Consider the following 23958-nt stretch of genomic DNA (forward strand, 5'->3'; position numbering starts at 1 on the left):
TGACACTTTGTATTTAAATCCACAAATTTATCCGCTGTCAGAGGGAGCGACTCAGCAGCAACGCGAAACCCGGCAAAAGAAGCTTCGCCTTCAAAGGAAGAGAATGAATTCATTATTACTGACTACCGTAACTGTATGGTGGAGGCTGCTGATACCTAAATAATGCAAAATGCCAAGGAAAAGATAGTAGAAAGAGTGAAGGAAAGATAACTGTGTACGTAGACACTTGATTCACAACGAACTTGAGGCACAACAACCACTAAAGAGGAGAAAAGGCATCGGAAAACAAGCGTTTCAAGCGAAGGCAGGTAATAGCCCAAATGTAGCCAAATAGCCAACGACTAAAAATCCCGCCAAGTCCACAAAAAAGTAGCCCAATTTGGCTATTTATAGCCCAATCTGGCAACCCTGGGCCTAAACACTACTCTGCCGCTACCTACTTATACACTTCAAGCCAAGTCAAGCCGGTTTTAAGCGGCTATATGGGGTGAACCGAACGCTTTGCCCACCTAACGTTAACGTCTCCTTCCACCCGGTTACCTGCAGTGGTGCGATCTTGTACGCGTTACAAATAAACACGGAGGCGTGGCAGTACATCCAGCCACACGTGACCGCACGCGAATGGCCCATTTGAACCGCGACAGACGTCACGGCTCTGCATTGACCAATCGCGTGCGGTCACGTGCGGCTGGTTGTCATGCCACGCCTCCGTGTTTATTTTGTAACGCGTACAAGATCGCACCACTGGTGGAAGAAGACACTGCCAATTCTGCAGAGCTTTTGCCAGCCACCGCTGGGCGACGCGATGGTACGTGAAAGTTGCGAAAAATCGTTACCGCTCTTCTAGCTCACTTTGCTTGTAATGAACTTACTAATCATTGTGATGCCATGCTAAAAAATATAACCGATGTTGTTTAAAAGCCCAGTGTATGTGGACCAATGTGGACAGTGTGCGTACGAAACAGCGCCTGCTGGCCGTATTAGCAATCTTGGAAAGCAGACGCGGGAAGGGGTGTTGTGTTTCTGCGCAAAGATGTCCGTGTTGTGTTCCGGGGCTGCTTAATCGCCGCCACGCGCATGGCTCGATTGGCTGAGCCATCGGTGAAGGTAATGTCTTTGAGGACACATCGCCCGTTGTGTACGCTACACGATGCGTTTGCCCAGAGACTGAAAAAGTCGTTGAGAACGCTGCTACTGGTGACAGCGTTGTGTGCATTCGCGCCTTGCCCCAGTGGGTGATTGGCTGGCCTACCTGCATCGAAAACATTTAAGAGAACGATAACTCGGAAACTTAAGATTCACCCAGTTGAATTTAAGAAAAAGCTAATCGTGCTTGACTTCTCCGTAAGAGAAGATCTTCATTTGTCAATATTGTGCTGCGTTGCAACTGTTTCTTCAAGTGCCGCTTTCTTTTCAAACCTAAAATTTTGAGATATTGCACAAACTTCTCATGTAGCAGCGGATATGCTTTTACGCCGTTTTGCAGTCACGGCCATTCAGCTTCGTAATGATTTAAGTCTAGTTAATGAGCTCTGTGTACAATTGAGTTTTTCAGTAGTTAGCGAGTACTCATTCAGAACCCAATGGTAGGAGTTGGATTGATCACGTCAAGCGGCAGCGACGAACAAGCGTGTGTGACACTGCTTGTTCGTCACTGCAGAAATGCCTTCAATGTGAACTATGGCAGAACCTCGTTGATACCCAAGCAACCACAGATATCCCCCAGGAATCCATTATATATCCGTTTCGGATGTAATGGATATCCATTGGAGATCCGTAAATCTCCGCTGGAGCTCAGTCGGAGGTACGACAGATGTTAGAACGGGATCCTGTCGTGGACATATTATGGACCTTATACGTATGTTGTGCCTGAATGTACAGTGCTCACAGATTGAAACAACAAGCACAAAGCAACACTCAAATAAGGAAGAGACACGTACACAGGAAGGGCGTCTATGTGTCTGTTCCTTACTCGAGCATTTCTTTACATTTGTTCAGATGCCCAAGTTATCACCAACTAGCCCAAGTGTCTGCGTCAGAATAACGATTGGTATGCACAATTGCTCGAGTTAAGTGCGTTATGTTGCTACAAATGCAGCTGCCAAAAGTAATATTGCCTCTGATATGAGGGTTAAAGTTGAATTTACATCAATATGACACGAACTGAAGATGCTAGAAATGAAATTGCATTCATAACTTAGCTTTAAATTGCACAGCTTCTACCTGTGGGCGCTGAGCAATGCCTAAGTGTGATGGAAAGCATAAGGGTGCGGGCCCAGAGCGACTCACTAAGGAATGCAATTGATACCCAAGTGCACTCAGGCAAGTAAATTATATATATAAAGATAAATAAAATACAATACAAAACAATGCACAGGCATTGCGTGTAAACGCAAGGCAGTGACATTTTCATAGGTCTTCAGTAATGTTGTGCAGGGTTTTTAAATGAAGTAGAAGGCCAGCAGAAGATGCATATACTAGTTCTTATTTCAGTCATTTGGGCTGCCATATGTGCAGTTACACAACCAAACTGTTTACTGGCAATTAGGTCATATTGCTACATGCATATTGCCAGCCCCTTGAACCACGCGCGTGTGCGCCGGATGAAGAGAAGGAAGATCTCTCTCCGCTCGGGCTCTGAGCTGAACCGGTCAGCGCTGCAACCGCTACTGTAAATATATCGTGTAAATAGTCTACGGACTACAGTCTACCGAGTCGTCATACACGTAACAGTATAATAGAACAATCAAGCGAACAAGTCAATAATATATTTCGATTAGTAAGGGGTATACATGAAAATATTTTATTGTATGTGGTACCTCAATGATGTTTCTGGGTTCTAAACCTAGTAGTGGATTCTCGACTATGCGTCCCCCGGATTTGTTACGACCCGCATTTCACGACGAATCGGGTTGGTCTCGGCAAAATCCCCATAGAAATAACGTATTAAAAGTCTTCGTTATATGACTCAATTTTACACCAGCCCCGCATCTTATGACGACTTTCTGATTCCGTCTGAGAAAAAAAATCCCGTTCTTTACTCGTATCTGAACGCTGACCAAGTATTTGCGAGTGCACAATAAGAACTGTCCTTCCCCTACGTTGACAGTTACAAAAGTAGAGAGTGAGACAGTAAATTTATTCTCCTGGCAGTTCATGCGCTTCTGCAATTTAGTTTTCCTGGCTTTTAAGATAGCTTCTGGATATGCCTCGGTTGGTTGCGTGCGTATCCAGGGTCGTTACCTAGACAAGCTCTCTCCACACTAAGTAGCTTCAGCTGACCGGTCATTGAGATCCAGATATTTTCACGTTTTCGGTCCGTGGAAACTTTTCCTGGTCAACATACAGCTGGTCTCCTGCCCTTGTTTGTGGCACTCGCAGTCACAGGTCTTGAGCACGCAAAAGGACGCGACGCAGCTATTTTCACCATGCAAAATAACTTTCCCTTGACATGAACGTTCATAATAACAGCGAGACATCACTAGTTGCACTTCACAGGGGCACAAAACAATGCACACAGCTCAGTCGAGCACGAAAGCATTCTACGCAAACTCGTGCTCTCTCGCCATTATGTGATGGCGATGACACTGTGTCTGACTCCGGTGACGGGAGGCCAACGCGGTTTCGGTTTTGTTTTCACGCACACGCAACTTTCGAACTTGATTTATAGGGAGAAAGATGCGCACTGGATTCAATTTTTTAAAGTTGAGGATGACGATTCGCTCATACCGCTTTCAACTAAGTAATGCTGCCGTTCGCTGCCATTTCCAAAAATAATTTAATCTACCTTCCTTGGAAAAGCACAGGGTCATGTCGTGGGCTTATTCAGGTGGTCTGTTCCCCTTTACTGGCCAAGGCTGATTGCCACTGCCTATATTCTTAGTTTTTCGATTATACGACGCCCGGATTATACGACGGTTTTGCGTGGACCCCTCAAAGTCGTATAATCGGGGTTCCACTGTAAATAATTTTCTGGTTATGACCTGTGACGATGCGCATTGCCATGTGTAAGAAAGCTGCTGTTTCAGCTTATGTAGTGAATACATGTTCATTTGTGGACTCCTTCCAAAGTCATACATGAATATACTTTGAAGATCCATAATCGATTATAACTTGTCTGTACGTCACAACTCCAAAAATGGATATCCACTATGGTATCTCTAATGTACATCCAATGAATGTCCCACACTGGCCCCGGACGTTGGGCTCTTGCATGGATACTGAGCGGATATCCGTGGTTGCTTGGGTACGTTCCTGTTTCGTGCAATTTCCCAATGCCAACGTTCGCGATATCGTTATCAAGCGAAGCTGCGCGATGTTTTGGTGAACCCCAGGCGATACACACTGAGGTATGGTAAAAGTGGCTTTTGTTGCTGGGTGCTCACAAAATAGTTGGGACAGGCGGAGCATGCCAGTGGAATAATACAGCCATGGTCTGCGCATGCATCGTCTCCCTAGCAAGCAGGCCTTGCTCCCTAGTGCATCAGGGCTGCCTTGCGCTATAACGCTTGCGTTAGGTGCATTTTAGAGGTGTCACACAAGGGCTGGGCAGAGGGGGTCTGTGACGCACTGATGTACACTGGAGCATGCGTGTTCGTACGTGCGAGTTCAAGTGCTTGGGCGCCATTTATCTTATCTTTCGTTTCATTTGATGCCATTTATCCCTTCGGCATGCTATCCTGTCTAGCCAATATATTTATCGTGTGCAACTGTGAATAGTGTTGGGAGCACTAAGTGCTTAGCACAAAGAAGCACCTGATGCTAGCCTTTTGGCGCAAGGCAACGCCATTCTAGATACACTATGGAGTGAGGCTTGCTCGATAGGGATGGGCTTGCTCACTAGAGATGATGGCACTGTGATAACAATGTGGGCTCAGGCCTCTCACACACAAGAATGGCCCAACGGAAACGTAGAGGCTTTAGTGAGGACACAGGGCGAAATGGACGGACACGTTACAAATCAACACACATAATTTATAGTTCATAACGTCTATCGATGCAGCGTTGACACACGTGGCATGTCAGGTTGCTTGACGACGTTGTTGCGGCAGGTCCAGGTAGTAGTCGGGACGGAGGCCGGGCAGTGGAAGAGTTTGGGGCATTGCCAAGCACAGGATAGACCAAGGACACGGCTCGGCTGAATGGTATGAGCTGTCGCCGGGTGAGCACCTGACCCAGGAACAGGCCGGAACAAGAACACGAGACTTGGGTAGTCGCCCAGGCTGGCGACATGGCCGACCGTCCAGCGCGAGCACCGCTCATCGCTGTCTTCTTTGTTGTTGCACCATGATATACACTTGGCCGTGCACTTAGAATACGCTGAAGACATATCACAGGCACTATTCCTTCCATCAGCGCACTCCACCGGCAGCGTGCCTGCCTGTCCGGTGTTCTGAATAATTCTGTGAGCACCTGTACATCGAAGTGGGTGGTTACAGCCTTCCATCATAATATGAAAGACCACACACAGTAGGCACTTTGATTTTGTATGGGTTGCGTATGTTTTGTGTTAGAGCAACTTTCTCATTAATTTGTTACAGCAACTGGCTGAAGAAGCAGTACCAGCTTCCTGCGGTTACTTTCAATAATAATCTGGCTCCTTGTTTGCAATCTGCATCCTAGAAAAATGCTGAAACAAACTATAACCAGATCCCAATGAAACACCCGGAAAAGCTCTTTTAAGCGAGAGTACGTTGCACAATAGAAGTATCCAAATGTACCAATATTTTGCAAATCTGCATTTCTAGCCACAACGACATTCAGTTCTGGGATTTGCAGAAGATGTTTGCTCTTAGTGACAACTACAATAGGCTCATATTAGACAAATTTGTTAAGTGCCTTGAACCCACTAATTATTGTGCTCACCAAAACTAGGTTTCACTGTGTAGCAGTGATGGAACCAGATGGAACCCGATTGTGAGTAAGTAAGTGTGTGAATAGAGAGGAACACCATTTATGAACTATGAAATGGCATCCAAATGATCTTTTCCATGTGTCTGATATCAGCTTTCAATTGGGCTGGTTAGTGTGGCACTCTTCGAAATTGTGCAGCGCTTGATGTGGAGCATGGCTTGCCTGACCCCTGACTGTGTCCTTTTCACACTGTGCGGGTTTTGTTTTCAATAAAGTGCTGTGTGCCCACATACAACAATGCCCAACATTGCACAGAACATTTGTGCTGGCATGACCTCAAAATCTTGCGCTATGATCCGTTATTGCATTGTCCATATCTGAGGCCATTGTGCTTGCATGATGGTATGTGACCAGATGATGCCAGTCAATAAAACTGACAGGGTCCCTTATGCATTCGCCTAAGAGGACTTGAAAGCGAAAGCCATCTTCTTTTCTTCTCAGTCAGTGTATTGATCCTCCGAAAGCTTTCTGCTCCTAAAGTGGCTTTGCATCGCCCCCAGGATCGGAGGCATTCTGCTCCTCACCTGGTTTTGCTCTGCCCCCATGATCGGCCCACCTCTGACGGTGTCATGTGATGATGTCACCAATTTTGGCGATCTGTGATGTATGGTGGCGTGATGATGATTTATTGCATCACTCATGTTGACGCCGCCGACGTGGGATGACACCGACGGTCAATTTTCACACTTGATGAGGCACCTAAGGCTTTCACCTTAAAATTGAAACAGTACAAGCCAAGATGCTAGCAGTCACAAATTGTTCTAATTTCTGTGATCTCGCTGGAAGCTATGGAATTTTTGTCCACTTTAATTCCTTTCAGTGTAGGTCAGTGACAGTTAAAAACAACAGGCAATGTCCCCTATGCTCTCCTTGGCCTAAATGTCTGCTGGTCCTGTATATGTATGCTTTATAAGAGTACAGGGTAATCGAAAGTATAAGCAGGTGTGATTGCAAATTGGATGCAAACAAAACGGATCATGGATATTTGGAAGTGTGGCAAAAATCACTCTGAAATGCATGATATCACAAAAAGGCTGGTCTTTGCTAATTGAGGCATGAGCTGAGGGCAAGAACATACATAGCAAGTAGGTGAGTTGGTTCATACCGAATACATCAAATAAGGCCTACAAGCTAATGCAAAAAGAGAACATCTTTCTTAAATACGTGGTCAGGCATACTTTACTGGGGTGTGCTAAACACAGAAGCAAATAATGACATTCAGTAGAACGATTTCTGCTTCACACAATAAAAGCGTTGTATCACTGCCACCTTTGTTTCTGAACTTGATAGCTGCTGATCTCAGGAAAAAGTGAATTTATTTGCACATGCACCAAATGCATGTTTTCTTCTATGTTTCACTTGTTCGGTGTTGTCTCTCTACGTATGCAGGGGTGTGCCAATTTGATACAACTCCTTATTTTTGTGCCAAGCGGAGCCAAAACCGTGAAATTTGTTGAAATTGCACCACGCTGTGCCAAAATGCCCGACCAGCTTGAAAATTTTCTCAGTTGCGCAAATTTCAGCGAGAAATAGAGGCCGTATTGGTCATCTGCAGTGTGGGCATCATCATCATCCGAAACAGACGCGCAGACCCTAACCCCCCAGCTTCACCGCAAGGACAAAGCAACGAATGCGATAGCAACAAATGGTGATGTTATACGAAGTGAGGCTGGCAGCAAACTCTTTTGTATCTGATCTTGCGTAACTCTACAAAACGTTGGTGTATGAGAATACGGCCGCTCCAGCGAAAGATGCTCTTTCTGCACAGTGTCTTCGCATTGAGAGCGCAGCACATAGAAGGCTATACGAACGGCCCATTGATGGCTGCTGAGATAGCGTGCGCACCAGCGATTGCGACCGCCCTTAGAATTAAAGTTCAATGTTGCTGCTCGAGCGACGCCTCCCCCCCCCCCCCCCCAATCGCGTCTTTTCATGCTTGTTCAGGACAGGCGGGGCGTTTCCTCTCTGCATTGACGACAGTCCTCCCGAGCGGAGTCGTGTTATTGCATGCGCCCTCCGAGTGACGGAGGTGGGCTGGCTCGTTTGGTCTCTGTTTCCGCACTCATGCGCTTTTACTCACGGTAGAACGAACGTACTATGCGCGGGGGAATGTTATCAATTTGGACTTTATATGGGACATGACGGCAAAAACTCGTCGAGAGTGTCCATATAATTGCTATCGCAATAAAAAAGGACAGTGGTTCTCAAATTTCCTCATGCTTGTTTTATTGCATGTAGAATGCTTTTTAAGACACTTTTGTCGCAGTACACTGGTGTCCTACGAAAAGTGTACTGAGATTTAGACGGGGCTATTAGTGCCAGCTGTCAGGGGCACAGCACATTTTGTTCCTTAATTACTCATTTGTGCACGTGCCATGTAATTACGTGTACTAGTATGATCACGGACATCTAAAAATTATTGGAAATCATTTGGAGCTGCTGTGTATGGTGTTTCTGCGGCCTTGAGAAGCAAATAGACAAAAATGTATGCCAGTTTTCTTATTTTCTCCACCCCCACTAGCTCCTGCTTTCGAGGTTGCCAGATTCGGGGTCCACATTAGCATTTGCAGTGACTCTGGAACGAGGTTTATTGGCGACAAGTAGCACTTGAGAAGCAGGCTCACGGACGCTGAAGGCGGGCGGCGAAAACCAACACAAGAATCACAGTCCAAACACCAACAGCTCGCGCTCGGCTCTCTCAGCTAATGTCGTGGCCCACTGCCGCATATGATCTTCTTCTTCCTTACAATTACCCCGGCGACAAAGAGGAGCCATCCTGGCGAGTCACGGTGACGAGAGGAGAAGCGGGTCGTGATATGGCTTGAGGCGACTCACGTGGACAGTCTCGCGACCAAGGCGGCGCCTGTCTGGAGATGGGTTGACCGGCTCGATCACGTACGTCACAAGAGATCGACGTTCCACAACGCGATAAGGACCGTGATACTTGGGGGCAAACTTGTATTTGACAGGCCTTGCAAATGCTAATGTGAACTTAGTCATTGTTCACACTGTGGGGCGATTCAACACACTGCTTTTATTGAAATAGCAGTGTTCACGTGCACTGTGCACAAGTTAGCTGATGTCGAGTGGTTTGTACATATTGTTTTGTGTTCTTTTCTAAAAGTAAGCTTTCTTTGTTATACTGCTCCAAATTTGGGATTTCGTGCTAAAAATGCAGAGTTTTTTTGTAACCTGCTCCAAATTTAGATTTTTGTGCTCCAAAAGCAACATTTTGCTGCTCCAAAAATTGCTCCAAATCTTATTTCGGCTGTTGCACCCCTGTTATAGGTTTGCTGACACATGTGTTTGCACCTTATAATGTCTGCGGCAGCAGGAATGGCTCGGCATTATCATAATGGAATGCCAAGATTCCTAGCTTAACTGAGAACCCTTGAAAGTTGTTACCTCCATTGTTGTATACATTACATACACAAATGAACATAGGCATTTATCATTCATGGAGTACACCCACTGAGAAAATTCGGGCCAAAGACAAGTAGAAACAAGACACCACTCTCTAGCACAGCGACATCTTCGTTTCCCTTTTGCCTGCTCACTGATAAAATTTGTCTAAATGAGACAGGGCGTGCAAACACGGACACAAGAAAACACGGCGTTTGTGGTGTCCTGACTTCTTTCTTGTGTCCGTGTTTGCACGCCCTGTCTTTTTAGAATGAATACTTACCAACTAGCTCAGCTCTCTGTTATTCTAAATGAGAATTTCATTTTTTGCAGGCCTCTTGGCCTGGGAGCTCCCAACCTGCTTCTTCTTGGAGGGGTGCCCAAAATCTGCTGCAGTACTTCACCAATCGCCAGGTGATGCCTCAGCAGTTGCTTACTGGTGCTAGGAAGGCTGCATATATTTTTTATGAACTTATTCTTTACCTTATTTTATTTAAATACATACCTTTTGGGAGGATCTTACAAGGTGGCTTATGCATAGACAAGATTTTCACTAGGTGTGATGTTAAAGGGAAACTAAAGACAAATAAAAATTTATGTCAGAGTGAAAGGTCAATGTTTGAGAACGTCTAAACATCAATATTATCAATAGTAGTGCTCTAGTAATTGAGAAATTAAGGTAGATGTAGGACACTATTGTGCCACCAGTAGGACGTTTTGGAACGAGCCCGATGATGTCAAAAGTCCAGAGTACGAATTATCACTAGTATTCAAGCTACTTATGATAAAAAAGAACATTCCGTGCATTGCAAGACGTAATAAAATGCTGCTTGTGCATTTCTATTTGATTCATGGAACTTCGTTACAGTGGAGAACGGCACGAGTTGTGCAAAAGTTCCATTTTCGCAGAGCTGCACTCCGCTCACGTCTCAGTGGTAGTGTCATTATCGCATACTGCTGCGTGTGCCTTGCACGCTCATGAAAGTCACCCTAACGGAAACTTGGATGAAATACCGTGTCCTTATGATGGTCTGTAATGTGCCCTTCAGTGCAGAAACCACAGCGTCGGCTGCTGGGCAGCAAATACAGGCAACTTTGGGCAGGGCAAATGCTACGTCAGGAAGCCTTTTCAGGCGCGTGATTTGAAGTGCGCTAATGCTGTGCGGACCACTAAAACGTGATTTTCATTCAAAATAAGTATTTCCTTGGCACGAAACAAGCACTACTTTCTGGAACGCTATTTCAACAATCAACGTCGACTTTCCCTTTCACTTGTTTCCTTTCACTTGTTCATGTTTGGGCAAGACTCGCTACATGGTCTGATGTAACGGCTTAGATAGGCCTAGTGCCAAAACCTTGCAGTGTTCAACTTTTATGTTATGACATCTGGTGGACACATCCGGAGAAATTACACAGAAACTCATTTGTATAAATGCTATTATAGAAAATAATGTATGGCCCTGTGATGCCAGTATTTATAGAGGGCTTCCAGGTCAAGGACCTTCATTAAAATTATCCCTCAGCAAGTTTTGTGAACAAACAAGTGCGACGAAAAAATACGGCAGCGGAAATGGTGTCGACCAAGTGTCAAATGGCTGCGTGGTGTGTGCCAGCCCGTGCACCTTTCCTCTACAAAATTTCGCTCAAGTTATTATGCACAAACGTCTCCCTGGTACATGACGGTAAATACAGTGATTCCACTCCTGCGCCAAAGTGCGCCAAATTGGATTTACTGTGCCATCCTGATAATATCGACGAAATTGCGCCAAACTGCGCCAGAGTCTCAGGTTTGGGGACGTCTATCACCGGCAACCACCCCTGCGCATCAAAACGTGCAGTATGGCCTTGGGGCCGCCAAAGTCACAACCACAGACCAAGAATTATTCCGTTGAATAAACGGTGCTTGCATGTGCATCCCGAGTAAGCCACGGTGCCATGCTTGGTGCCGACGGAGCTTCTACTGTGCAAGTCGGCTAAACGGTAAAACGCACTCTCCGCAGAGGCCCGTGATGGTAGCATGAAATCGGTAGCATGAAAGTATGGTGGTGATTCATCGGCGGACATCGTCTGTGCCAGAAACGCTGCTGGGTGATTCCACGAGAGATCAAACATGCCTGTCCGGTCGATATTTTTGTTTTGCCTGGGTTTTTTATATGTTATGTGGGCACATTCAAAGTGCACGGAACCGCAAATTTTATTTCCAAGAAACGCTCCCAGCGCGCCAAAAAAATATTTGCAGGTGGCGGCGCGGGCCTCCTGTTCTTGCTCACTGGAATGTTTTCGGATTTCGCGGCTGAATTTAACGCGAACTATAAATGATGTGTCGAAAATTTTTTTTGCTTGTTTTAATAAGCATTACTGTGAATTACATCCATGCTTTTTTTATGCCGTCCTCAAAAGCAAGAAAATGTGAAAAAATGGCAAACACGACCGAAATCAAAAAAGTGTGCTAAGTTTGAGGCACCTTGGCGCCTTTCCTATTTCAAACAGAAATTTCAAAACATTGTCAAGTATAGAAAAGAGCCTTTGAAACATTTATGCAGACGATCATTTTCTTACGGGCAGCGTCAAAAAAGAAAAAAATTGTTTAAGAAGCGAGGTTTTTCAAAAAAGTTCATTTTCAAAAAAATAAAATTAAAAAAAACTCCGGTCTCAATTTTGACGGCAATTTTTTATCGAAGAGCGCTTATGTCAGTGAACACACGGTTTTAATATCATATGTCCTCATTTGCTTTGTTCGCGAGATATAACGGGCCAAAATGACCCTTGCTGTGTGTGCTCACTTCAGTGCGACTGATGGTTGTTATCAGCTTGCATTGTGCGCAAATCTCAGTTTTAATTATTCTGCTGCAGCAAAACTTTGCTCTTGTGGCTTTTCGTCAAGAAAAATGTATTCTCAAACTTTATTTGTGTCTAGCGTGTGCCGGGGTGAGCTTCTGCCGCACTCTAAAGGGCTAACGTGTACGCAGTTTGCAGCCTACAAGCATCAGAGGAAAGGTGGGCGTGCCTGTTCAGGATATCAATCGATTCCTCTTCCTGAAGAAATGCCTGGTCTACCGAATCGCAGTTAGACGTAGACAGGTTTATCTTGAGGCGCATAAAGCCTTGCTAGCAGACCTCGTAGGTGTCGCGAAGATCCTCAGCCTATATGTATATGACAGTAGCTTCTGGAGGTAGGTAACAACAAAAAGAGCAAGGAAAACAAATTTGGGCAGCGAAAATGTTTTTCTCAGCAATCTTCTTTTTGTGAACGCGTAAATAATCGGCACAGAATACTCGGACGTAGCCGTGGGCCGCGCGCATCGCGTGTACTAGCTAACAGCTAGACCAAGTCGAAACGTTTATACTGAACGGCGCCGCACACATTATCTCACTTTATCGCAGCTATCATGAATGCGTTTCCAGACCTGCTCATGGTTTAACGTTTTATGACCAAGGGTGTCTAAGCGCTTTGGGCTGTAATAATTAATTTGTAGGGCACACTCGTCGTCAAAGGTAAGGGTAATGTCCGTCTGGCGCCACCAGTGATTTCTGCTGTTCTCGACGTGGGAAAGCACTTTAAGTAAAGTGCCGACAAAACATCATCAATTGGGAAGCTTCGGCCATTCATGGCTTAATCATGCCGCACCGCATGTTTCCTGGCTGCTGAAACGCTGAGGTAAAGGTCGAGATGAGAAAGGAAGACGTTATCTGCAACGCCGAAAACATGGGACAGCGGGAAGTGAAATAAACGGCTCGTAAATGATTGAGCTAACTTTTTATAAATGTTGTTCAGGCACAGTGCGCGTCGAATGGGAAAGATGGTTAGAGCCTACAGTGCACGTAATGGAAGGCAAGCAAGCCGGCAGTGAGAAAGCAACTGCATAACAGCGCGTCTGCTGATTGTGGCATTTAGTTGCAGATTAAGCTGGCCTTCGCTGCATACAGATGGCTTGTTTGGTGTGCAAGGAGAGATTTGACAAAGTCACCTTAACTGTGTGCTCGCTGTTTCTCGTGTGCTTCTGATTAGCGAATAATGGCGGGGTAAGCTGAGGTTGTAAGCTGCAAACTGCGTGCACGTTAGCCCTTTAGGGAGCGGCAGAAGCAGACCCCCGCACACGCTAGACACAAATAAAGTTTGAGAATGCAATTTTCTTGACGAAAAGCCACCAGAGCGAGGTTTTGCTGCATCAGAATAATTAAAACTGAGATTTGCGCACAATGCAAGCTGATAACAACCATCAGTCGCACTGAAGTGAGCACACACAGCAAGGGTCATTTTGGCCCGTTATATCTCGCGAACAAAGCAAATGAGGACATATGATATTAAAACCGTGTGTTCACTGACATAAGCGCTCTTCGATAAAAAATTGCCGTCAAAGTTGAGACCGGAGTTTTTTTTATTTTATTTCTTGAAAACGAACTTTTTTGAAAACCCTCGCTTCTTAAACAATTTTTTTCTTTTTTCATGCTGCCCGTAGGAAAATGACCTTCCGTATAAATGTTTCAAAAGCTCTTTTCTATATTTGACAATGTTTTGAAGTTTCTGTTTGAAATAGGAAAGGCGCCAAGGGGCGCCTCAAACTTAGCACACATTTTTGATTTCGGCCGTGTTTGCCATTTTTTCACATTTTATTCCTTTTGAGGATGGCATAAAAAAAGCATGGATGTAATTCACAGTAATGCATATTAAAACCAGCAAAAGAATTTTTCGACGCATCATTTAAAGTCCGCGTTAAATTCGGCCGCGAAATCCGAAAACATTGCAGTGAGCAAAAACAGGAGGCCTGCTCCGCCACCTTCAAATATTTTTTTGGCGCGCTGGGAGCGTTTCTTGGAAATAAAATTTGCGGTTTCCGTGCACTTTGAATGTGCCCATATAACATATAAAAAACCCAGGCAGAACAAAAATATCGACCGGACAGGCATGTTCGATCTCTCGTGGAATCACCCTGCTGATAGCTCGTTTCAAGCGTCACACGGTACGTAATTAAAGCAGTTTTCACTAACTACACGCGTGCTGCCAGAATGTCTGTCACTTCTATTTCTGGACATGGCAGAATGAAATCTGGGAACGCTATAACAATAGTTATATGGAACAATATAGAATTTTCTGTGCTTCGCGTCCATGAGGCTTAGGTGCACGTTAAAGAACCGCAGGTGGTCGAAATTTCCGGAGCCCTCCACTGCGGCGTCCTTCATAATCATATCATGGTTTTGGGACGTTAAACCCCAGATATTAAAAAAATTACATCATCTCCCACTAAAGGGATGTGATAAGATTAGTTTGCCGTTCCGGCGCCCGGGGGCGTCGATGTTGCAAGGAAATAAATACGGCGCACATGACCAGCCAGTCGTGTGTAACCCGCCAACGTACTATGTGAGCAATATGAGCTCGAACACGCGAGCGCTTGGCGAATATCCTCGAACCCTATATCAGCTGATTCGCAGCGGCCGCTGCCAGAAACAAAGTGGAAAGGGCGCCGCGCATCCGCTAGCTGTTGACACTCCCGCCTCGATATCGTTGCTGGAAAACGGCAGCTTATAGCGTGGCTGCTAGCGGCAATATGAATTCACATCAACGCGCACAGCCACATCCAATGGCCCATCAAGCTATGTAGCTGCTGCGATATAGGCTGTGACGTAGCCTGCCGTGATGCACAGGCCATGCTTGTATTATATCGAGATGGTGTTGGATGATCATTTTGATACGCCTCTTTTATTTTTGTTTTTGTGCATTTTTTTTTCGTTATCATTGCTAGCGGTCGATGGCATGCAATCAGCTGCTGTTTCGCAGCAACGCTAGCGAAGCGGGATTACTAACAGTCAGCGGAAGAGCGCCCTCCTTTCCCCTCCGGTTCCGGCAGCGCCATCCACGTATCACGTAATCTCGGTTTTGAGGCTATTTTCCACGCGCTCGCGTGTTCGAGCTCATATTGCTCACGATAGTACGTGTGTGTGATTCGGTCCGGTGACCGGCATGGCCCAGGACTACCCGGTTATCACAAGTGGCGACGAGGTCGACTGACGAACTGGACGGGCACAGCACATCGTCAGCACGAACTGGACGGGCACAGCACGAACTGGACGGGCCCAGCACGAGCTGGACGGGCCCAGCACGAGCTGGACGGGCCCAGCACGAGCTGGACGGGCCCAGCACGAGCTGGACGGGTCCAGCACGAACTGGACGGGTCCAGCACGAACTGGACGGGTACAGCACATCGTCATGCCTGTCGTCGGGAAGCTGGATTCATTCGACCCGAGTACATCGGAGTGGGTGGAATACCGTGAGCGGGCCGAGCTGTACTTCACCGCGAACGACATCCCGAGCGACAAGCAGACAGCTGTATTTTTGACATGCTGTGGTCCAGAGACTTATTCTCTGCTACGAGGCCTCCTAGCACCAAGCAGGCCCGCCCAAGCAGGACTGACCGAAATTTTTACCACACTTGGCAAGCACTACGCCCCTCGCGTATCAGAAGTGGTGGCAAGTTTCAAGTCTTTCTCGAGGCATCGAAAAGAGGGGGAGACCGTAAAATTCTACATTGCCTCGTTGAAGAAGTTATCCGAAGACTGCAATTTCGCAACATCTCGAGAGCGCATGTTGCGCGACCAGATAGTCCGCGGAATCAATGGCGTAACCATGCAAACACGGCTGCTGGAAACGACGTGTTTAACCTTCGAAACTGCGAAGGACACCGTCGTGGCTATGGAAGCTGCACGTAAAGATTCACGCGCATTGAGCTGTCAGCAAGCACAGCTACTATCTGACGAAGCTCCGGAGCAAGCGAACGTTGTCGCCTCGGGGAAAAATGATAGCTGTTGCTTTCGTTGCAGGGGAGGTCATTCTACGCGTTGGTGTAGCCACGGCAACACGATCTGTCACAACTGCCGTCAAAAAGGGCACCTTGCAAGAGTTTGCAGAGTTCAGCCGGGGAGCAGAAATTTCGACCGGAGCCAGTCTAGTCGCAGCCACTCTAGTCGAGTGAACAACCTGGGCGACCTGCCTGTCTCTGCTGAAGAGCCCGAAGTTTTCGACTTGTGGACGCTTCACACAGCTAGTTCAGAGCCAATGCGCATAGCGCTTGAAGTTAACGGTGTAACGCTCGATATGGAGTTGGACACCGGCACAAGTGTGTCAACCATTGATGATGGCAAGGTCACCGAGCTTTTTCCGTCGGTGCCGTTGGAGCCATCGAGTGTGCAGCTGAGTTTTTTCGGCGACATGAAACGCGTCCAGGGAAAGCTGGAAGCAATGGTCAAACTTGGCGACCAGGAGCGCCAGCTACCACTATTTGTCGTGAAAGGGGCGTGTCCTACGCTGTTTGGACGAAGCTGGATGAAGGCCTTCAAGCTAGGCATCGCTCAGACGGAGGGAGTCAACGTCGTGAAGTCTACGGAAGACCTGATAAGCCAATATCACGAAGTTTTTTCGGAGCAGCTTGGCACGTTTCACGGCGTTGCAGCTTCTATATCCGTACAAAAGGGCGCGAAGCCACGTTTTGTCAAGGCACGTCCGATACCATTTGCTTTGAGTGATCGGGTTTTTGAAGAACTACAGAGGATGGAACGGGAAGGCGTTATCAAACCGGTGAAAACTTCTCAGTGGGCCGCGCCCATCGTTTCTGTATTGAAGCGCGACGGCCGGGTTCGGGTCTGCGGCGATTTTAAGACTACCATAAACCCGGTGACAGTCGTCGAGTCCTACCCTATTCCTAGGATTGAGGAACTTTTTGCGCGGCTTACAGGGGGCAAGAAGTTCACAAAGCTTGACTTGCAAGACGCCTACCAGCAGGTCCCACTCGATGAGGAGTGCCAAGAGCTAGTCACCATTAACACTCCGAGGGGGTTATACCGATTCACAAGGCTGCCGTTTGGGGTTTCGTCAGCTCCGGCTATATTTCAGCGAGAGATGGAAAATCTTTTGCATGACCTTGACCATGTCGTAGTGTACTTTGACGATATTCTGGTCACAGGAACCAGTGACAAAGAGCATTGGGAGAATTTGGGCCGAATGCTGGATCGCCTGAAAACCGCGGGACTGCGACTGAAGTTATCCAAATGCGAATTCTTGAAACCAGAAGTCCAGTACTTGGGCCATATCATTAGTGCGGCTGGGCTGCGTCCAAACCTGGCTAAGACTGAAGCAGTGCTGGAAGCCCCCGCACCCCGAGCGGTCAAGGAACTTCATAGTTACCTCGGGTTGGTTAATTTTTGCAGAAGGTTCTTGCCAAACCTTTCTGCCGTGTTACAGCCGCTCAATAGTTTGTTGGCGTCGGGAACACCATGGCGCTGGGAAACTGATGAAGAGCAGGCATTTCGGAGAAGCAAGGAGCTATTGGCCTCTGCTGCTATATTGGCACACTTTGACCCAGGAAAGCCAACTGTGCTTGTCACTGATGCCTCTTCCTTCGGTATTGGAGCAGTACTGGCGCCGCGAGAGTCATCTGGAGAAGAGCGCCCCATTGCTTTTGCTTCCCGCAGCCTGGCAACCGCGGAGAAAAACTACAGCCAATTAGATAAGGAGGCATTGAGCCTTGTATTTGGCGTTACAAAGTTCAGGCAGTACTTATGGGGCCGGCATTTCGAGGCCGTCACAGATCACAAACCGCTGCTCGGCCTGCTCGCAGCAGACAAACCAGTTCCCGAATCCTGTTCTCCGAGAGTGCTAAGGTGGGTCTTGCTGCTGTCGGGGTACAGTTACGACCTGAAGTATAGGCCGGGTTCACAAATTGCACATGCCGATGGGTTAAGCCGGCTACCTCTGCCAACTGCCGAATTTGTTGTTGACTGCCCTGCCGAAGTGTTAATGCTGGAAGGAGCATACCCAGGGGTGCTGTCGTCAGATGCTGTTGCGGCAGCTACCTCCAGAGACCCGGTGCTGTCGCAAGTAAGAGCAGCGTTGTGGTCAGGCTGCCAGATAAACCTAGGGTCAGAGGGAAGACCCTACGAAATGCGCTTTCATGAGATGAGTGTGCAAGGGAATTGTCTATTGTGGGGCAACAGAGTTATTGTTCCAAAATCTTTACAAAGGGAAGTCCTCCAGTTGCTGCATGGGAGTCATCCAGGACTGTCCAAAATGAAGGCAGTTGCGCGTAGCCATGTGTGGTGGCCTAGCTTGGATAACGACATAGCGATAACCATTCAAAGGTGCCATATGTGCCAGGAGCATCAAAGAGTGTCACGACCAATGCCTGTCATGCCCTGGCCGTTCCCGGAGAAACCGTGGTCACGGCTGCATGTGGACTATGCCGGTCCTTACAGGAACACCTATTTTTTTTATCGCAGTCGATGCGTTCTCAAAGTGGATTGAAGTGTTCCCGGTCTCCACACCCTTGGCTGAAGCAACTATTTCCTGCATGCGAATTATGTTCGCAAACCAAGGCCTTCCAGATGTGGTCGTGTCGGATAATGGGCCAGCATTTACCAGTGAGCTCTACTCCACATTCCTCAAGAAAAATGGGGTGAGGCGAATGCTGGTGCCGCCGTATCATCCAGCGTCTAACGGTGCCGCAGAGCGGGCAGTGCAGACGGTCAAAAACATGTTGCGGAAGGCTGGCCCTGGAGATATTCGCACTCAAATTGCCCGCGTACTCCTGACTTACAGGTCAACGCCTTATGAGGTCACGGGTTGCTGTCCGTCGGAGCTGTTGTTGGGGCGGAAGCTGAGGACTGCGTTGGACCTGCTACACCCAGACCTCAGGACTAAGGTGCTACAGAAGCAACTTAAGCAGAAAATCAGATTTCATTTCATTTTATTACCTTAAAGACCCCGTTTGGGGTATTACATAAGGGGTGGTTTACATATTGGAACAATGAATGCAGGTGTTATGGTGTAATACAGGTTTACAACATGTCCAGGAATTCGGAATGAGTTGGTACAGCAGCAGTATGGTGAGGCAGGTCGTTCCAGTCTCTGGCAGCCCGAGGAAAAAGTGAGGCTTGAAAAGTGACAGTGCGTGTTCGAGGACGGGTTACTTGCAGTTGATGGCCAGTACGATGAGACGTGCGTGATGGCGAGATGTAAGGTGGGCGGTTTAGTGAGCTGTAAAAGAATTTGTGAAAAAGAGAGAGCGTGGCAACACGACGACGAAAAGCAAGGGATGATAAGTTTGATTCTGCTTTTAAGAGAGAAATGCTGACGTCATATGAATATGAAGAATGGATGAATCTTGTGGCACGATTCTGAACTGATTCAAGTGCACTGGTGATATATGCTTGGTGAGGGTTCCAGATAGCAGCTGCATATTCTAGTTGTGGTCTGATAAATGATTTGTACGCAAGAAGTTTGACTTGTTGCAGCGCGTGACGGAGGTGACGTTTAAAAAATCCTAAGGTCTTGTTTGCTGATGAAATGACGTTAGTCGCATGCGGAATCCAGGAAAGGTCGTGGGATAGAATTACACCTAAATACTTATACGTTGTAACTGATTCAACGGGGACGTTTGCGATTGTGTAAGTAGAGAGGAATGGAGTGCGCCTTCGGGAAACTGAAACAAATTTACATTTTTTTGGCGTTCAGAGCCATTTGCCAACGATTGCACCAGTTGTGTACGTTATCAAGGTCGTTCTGCAGAAATTCTTGGTCAGAAATGTTAGTTACAGTATGATAAATTACGCAATCGTCAGCGAACATACGAATAGGACAAGACACATGCTGCGGTAGATTGTTAATACTATATATTAGGAAAAGAAGTGGTTTTAAGACTGAGCCTTGGGGGACGCCGGAAGTAACGGGAAGGGGCTTGGATGAGTGGTTATTTACAAGGACAAACTGGGAACGGTTTGTTAGGAATTCTTTTATCCATTGTATTACGTGAGCATCTAAGTTCAACACAGATAATTTCATTAGTAAACGATTATGAGGTACAGTGTCAAAAGCTTTTGAGTAGTCTAGAAAGATGACATCTGTTTGAACGTTGTTATCAAGATTAGCATGGAGATCATGAAGGAAAATTGCTAGTTGTGTTTCACAGGAAAGTCCCTTACGAAAGCCATGTTGAGAAGGATGAAAGAAATTAAATGAATCCAAAAAGGCCATGATGTGTGAGTATATGACATGTTCCATGATTTTGCAAGGGACACTAGTTAAAGAAATGGGGCGGTAGTTTAAAGGGGAGTCTTTGTTACCTGCTTTGAAGACTGGAACGACCTTTCCCACTTTCCAATCACATGGTAAGGTACCTGTAGACAATGACTCAGAAAACAATAGGGTAAGGCATGCTGAAGATACGTGCTTAGTATTCATTAGAATCTTTGAGTTGATTTCATCTACACCTGAAGAAGTACACAGTTTGCTTTTTTCAATGATTGACAGTATACCATCAGTAGCAAAGATAACGGGTGGCATCTGCGATGTTGTGTTAGTAGGCATCAGAACGACTGGGGTGGTAGTTTCTTTCGTAAATACAGAAAAAAATGCTGCATTGAAGATATCGGCACACTTGGCATCCGACGCTGTTGCGCCTTCTGTATTCGTTAAACTGATAGACCGGGTTTCCTGGGGATTTAAAACGCACCAGAACTGCCGAGGATTACGAGTAAGTAGCTGGGGCAGGTCACTGTTAAAAAATGTTTTTTTAGCAGTGCGAACGGCAGTCAAGTAGTTGTCCTCCGCCATGTAGTAGTTTGACCATGCCTCGGTGCTTCCAAGACGCGTGGCTAAACGGAAGCGACGCTTCTTTTTATTTTCAAGAGTCTTTAGAGCTCTCGTGAACCATGGCTTATTTTGATTCGTGTGTATTGTTAGCCTTGGAATATATTTGGTTACGAGTTCGTTCATTTTGTCTCGGAATAGCGTCCAGTTCTCTTGAAGCGTGCGCGTTGGGAATAATGCCTCGAAGGTTGAAAAGAAGTCGCCTAGCTCATTGTTAATGGCTTCGTAATTCCCTTTGTGATATAGGCATATAGATTTGTCCGACTGTAGTTTTCGTATCGGTTGGAAGGTGAAGACAGCATGTATTACTTTATGATCGCTTACTTCGCGGAGGTAAGTTAATGATGATAGACTGCCGGGGCGGCTGGTTAGTATAAGGTCAAGTATACTAGAGGTATCTTTTGTAACCCGCGTGGGCTCTAAGACAAGTTGAGTTAGACTGAGATTATGACACACATTAACGAAATCTATGGCAGCTTCATTCCCTGTGATTAAAGCGGTATCATTATTCCAGCTTATTTGCGGGAAGTTAAAATCCCCCAAAAGCAGGACATCTGCGTTGGGGTGTTTTTTGCTAAGCTCGTATACGATGTTATTAAGTTCACGCGCGAAATCAGGAATGTTATGTGGCGGCCTGTAGCAAACGCCCAAAAGGACTGTCTGCGGTGAGGCGCGACACATTACCCATATCATTTCTAAGTTAGTTTCAATGGTAACAAGAGAGCAAGATAAATTCTGATGCACGGCAATAAGCACACCACCACCTCGTGAGGCCTTGCGGTCCTTCCAATAAAGACAGAAGTTCGGCAGATCTGCAAGTACCTCGGTATCGGTAATAGCATCAGTCAACCATGTTTCAGTTATTATTAGTAAATTGCTATTGGACAACAACACAAGATTAGACAGGATATCGCGTTTAGGGATGAAACTTCGTGCGTTGGCATAGATCACGGAAAGGCAAAGGTTAGCTCGTTCCGGTACCGTAGCTCGGGGGCGTGACTTGTGGCCAGGCAACTGCTATTGCACCTCTTTTACACTCTTTGTACACTCATCATAAGCATAGCGCTTACTACCCATGAAAAGGGTTTTGAAGCGCAGAAAATAAGGTGCAGATTTGCTTTTTGCAAAAGCAACTAGGTGTTTGCGGGCAGTTTGGACATTACGTGTGAAATCTTCGCCAACACTGAAGCCCGTCCCTTTAAACTTGCGTCCGTTGGAAAGGACTTGTTCTTTTGTTTTGTGAAAAGAGAATTTAACTATTATGGCGCGGTTACGACCAGTTGTATGATTACCCAAGCGATGTGCGCGCTCAATTTCTTTCGCATCAAGCGCAATGTTCAGATGTTTGTTACAGTGATCTATGATTATATTCTCTGAAAACGCGAACGACTCCGATCCCGAAGACTCAGGTATACCATAAAAAAGTAGATTGTTACGCCGGGAATGGTTTTCGGCATCATCAATGCGCGTTTCTAGCCTCTGGATTGTCTGTGCTGCGCAAGCAGTAACACTTTGCATATTTCCTATATCAGAACGCAAGAGGGCTAGGTTTTGGTAGTGCGTTTCGAGATTAGTCATTTGCACGCTCAGATCAGCTATAGCTTTGTCGGTTGTTTTCATCTGAGACTTCAGGCCTTTAATCTCCGTGATTAGTTGCGTTTGACCTGTAGACAATTTCTTAAGTTCGTTTAATACAGCTTGATTATCAGGTCCGGGGTTACTTTCGATGTCACCCGCCAACAACAGCAACGAGCGGATAACATCACAGCACTGAACAACAATGGAAAGGCAGCAATGAGGGCCCGGCAGCTGCAGCAGGAAGTAGTTACTTGACCGCTTTGTAAAAAGACAGTGTGCTTTACCAACCTGCATGGCGAACATGAGCGGATTAGCCTGCTGTGTTGACGCACAGCAGCCGGGCCCACAAAGTGTCTCCGGCCGCGCTTGCTCCTTTATAGCTTGCTGAGTTGATGTCGGTGGCAGTCGGTATTCCAGCCGCGCATCGAGTGACGCCGCCAGGGGTGACTGGGTGCAGTTCAGGTGAGCAGCCGGATACAACAACAGTGCCGGCGACTTGGGTGTGATGCAGGAATCCATCAGATGGCCTAAAGCGGCGTCATTGTCGTTGACGTGCCAGGAAAGGTGCGGTTGGGCTATTTCCGTAGAAGCAGCAGCCAGGGCAGGAAGCAAAACGCGGACGATCACGTGAAGTGACACCTGCATGGCGAACATGAGCGGATTAGCCTGCTGTGTTGACGCACAGCAGCCGGGCCCACCTGCTGATGCGACCAAGGAACAAGACCCAGGGTTTTGGGTCACCCTGGTGACCAAGTGTTCGCAAGGAACTTCCGTCCAGGTCCTGCGTGGCTCCCTGCAGTCGTCACCGAACAACGCACTTCATCCCTGGATGTTCTACTGGAGGACGGACGACGTTTAACTCGACATCTGGATCACATCCGCCAGCCCCCTGAGGAACTAAGTGCAGACAACCAAGAGTCAGGCAGCCCAGTAGCTACAGGTCTGGCTCCAAGCTTGGACGTGGGTCAGAGGCAGCTAACTCCGGATCGCCTTCACAACACCGAGTCTAGGCAAGATCCCAGGGAAGACGTGGCGAGGGAAACGAAACTTGCTGTCACAGCACCCAGTACTCCTGTCCTGCGTCGAAGTATTAGAATTCGATGACCAGTATCGCGCTACTCACCTTGAACAAATTGTTTGCATCCATTAATAAAGGGGGGAGGGATGTGATAAGATTAGTTTGCCGTTCTGGCGCCCGGGGGCGTCGATGTTGCAAGGAAATAAATACGGCGCACATGACCAGCCAGTTATGTGTGTAACCCGCCAACGTACGCGTGTGTGATTCGGTCCGGTGACCGGCATGGCCCAGGACTACCCGGTTATCACAAGGGAACCATGTGGAGATGCGAAGCAGCGCTGGGTGTTCACTTGTGTTTCCATTGTTGTTCCATTTGTATGTTTCCGTGTATGTTTCATTTGTGTGTGGAGTT

General features: G+C 46.9%; 1 protein-coding gene across 4 annotated transcripts in view; it reads left to right on the forward strand.

The window, feature by feature from the left end:
• The first annotated feature begins 1007 nt into the window (after nt 1–1007).
• LOC119376133 (uncharacterized) overlaps nt 1008–23958 on the forward strand; it is a 302522-nt gene continuing 279571 nt past the window's right edge. For all 4 annotated transcript variants that reach the window (XM_037646065.2, XM_049411363.1, XM_037646066.2 and 1 more), the window contains exons 1-2: nt 1008–1107; nt 9649–9729. In XM_037646065.2, coding sequence (XP_037501993.1) covers nt 1078–1107; nt 9649–9729 — 111 coding nt within the window. In that variant the 5' untranslated portion in view covers nt 1008–1077. The remainder of the gene's footprint in view (nt 1108–9648; nt 9730–23958) is intronic.

This window comes from Rhipicephalus sanguineus, unplaced genomic scaffold, assembly GCF_013339695.2.
Source record: "Rhipicephalus sanguineus isolate Rsan-2018 unplaced genomic scaffold, BIME_Rsan_1.4 Seq10967, whole genome shotgun sequence".
Classification (NCBI taxonomy): Eukaryota; Metazoa; Arthropoda; class Arachnida; order Ixodida; family Ixodidae; genus Rhipicephalus; species Rhipicephalus sanguineus.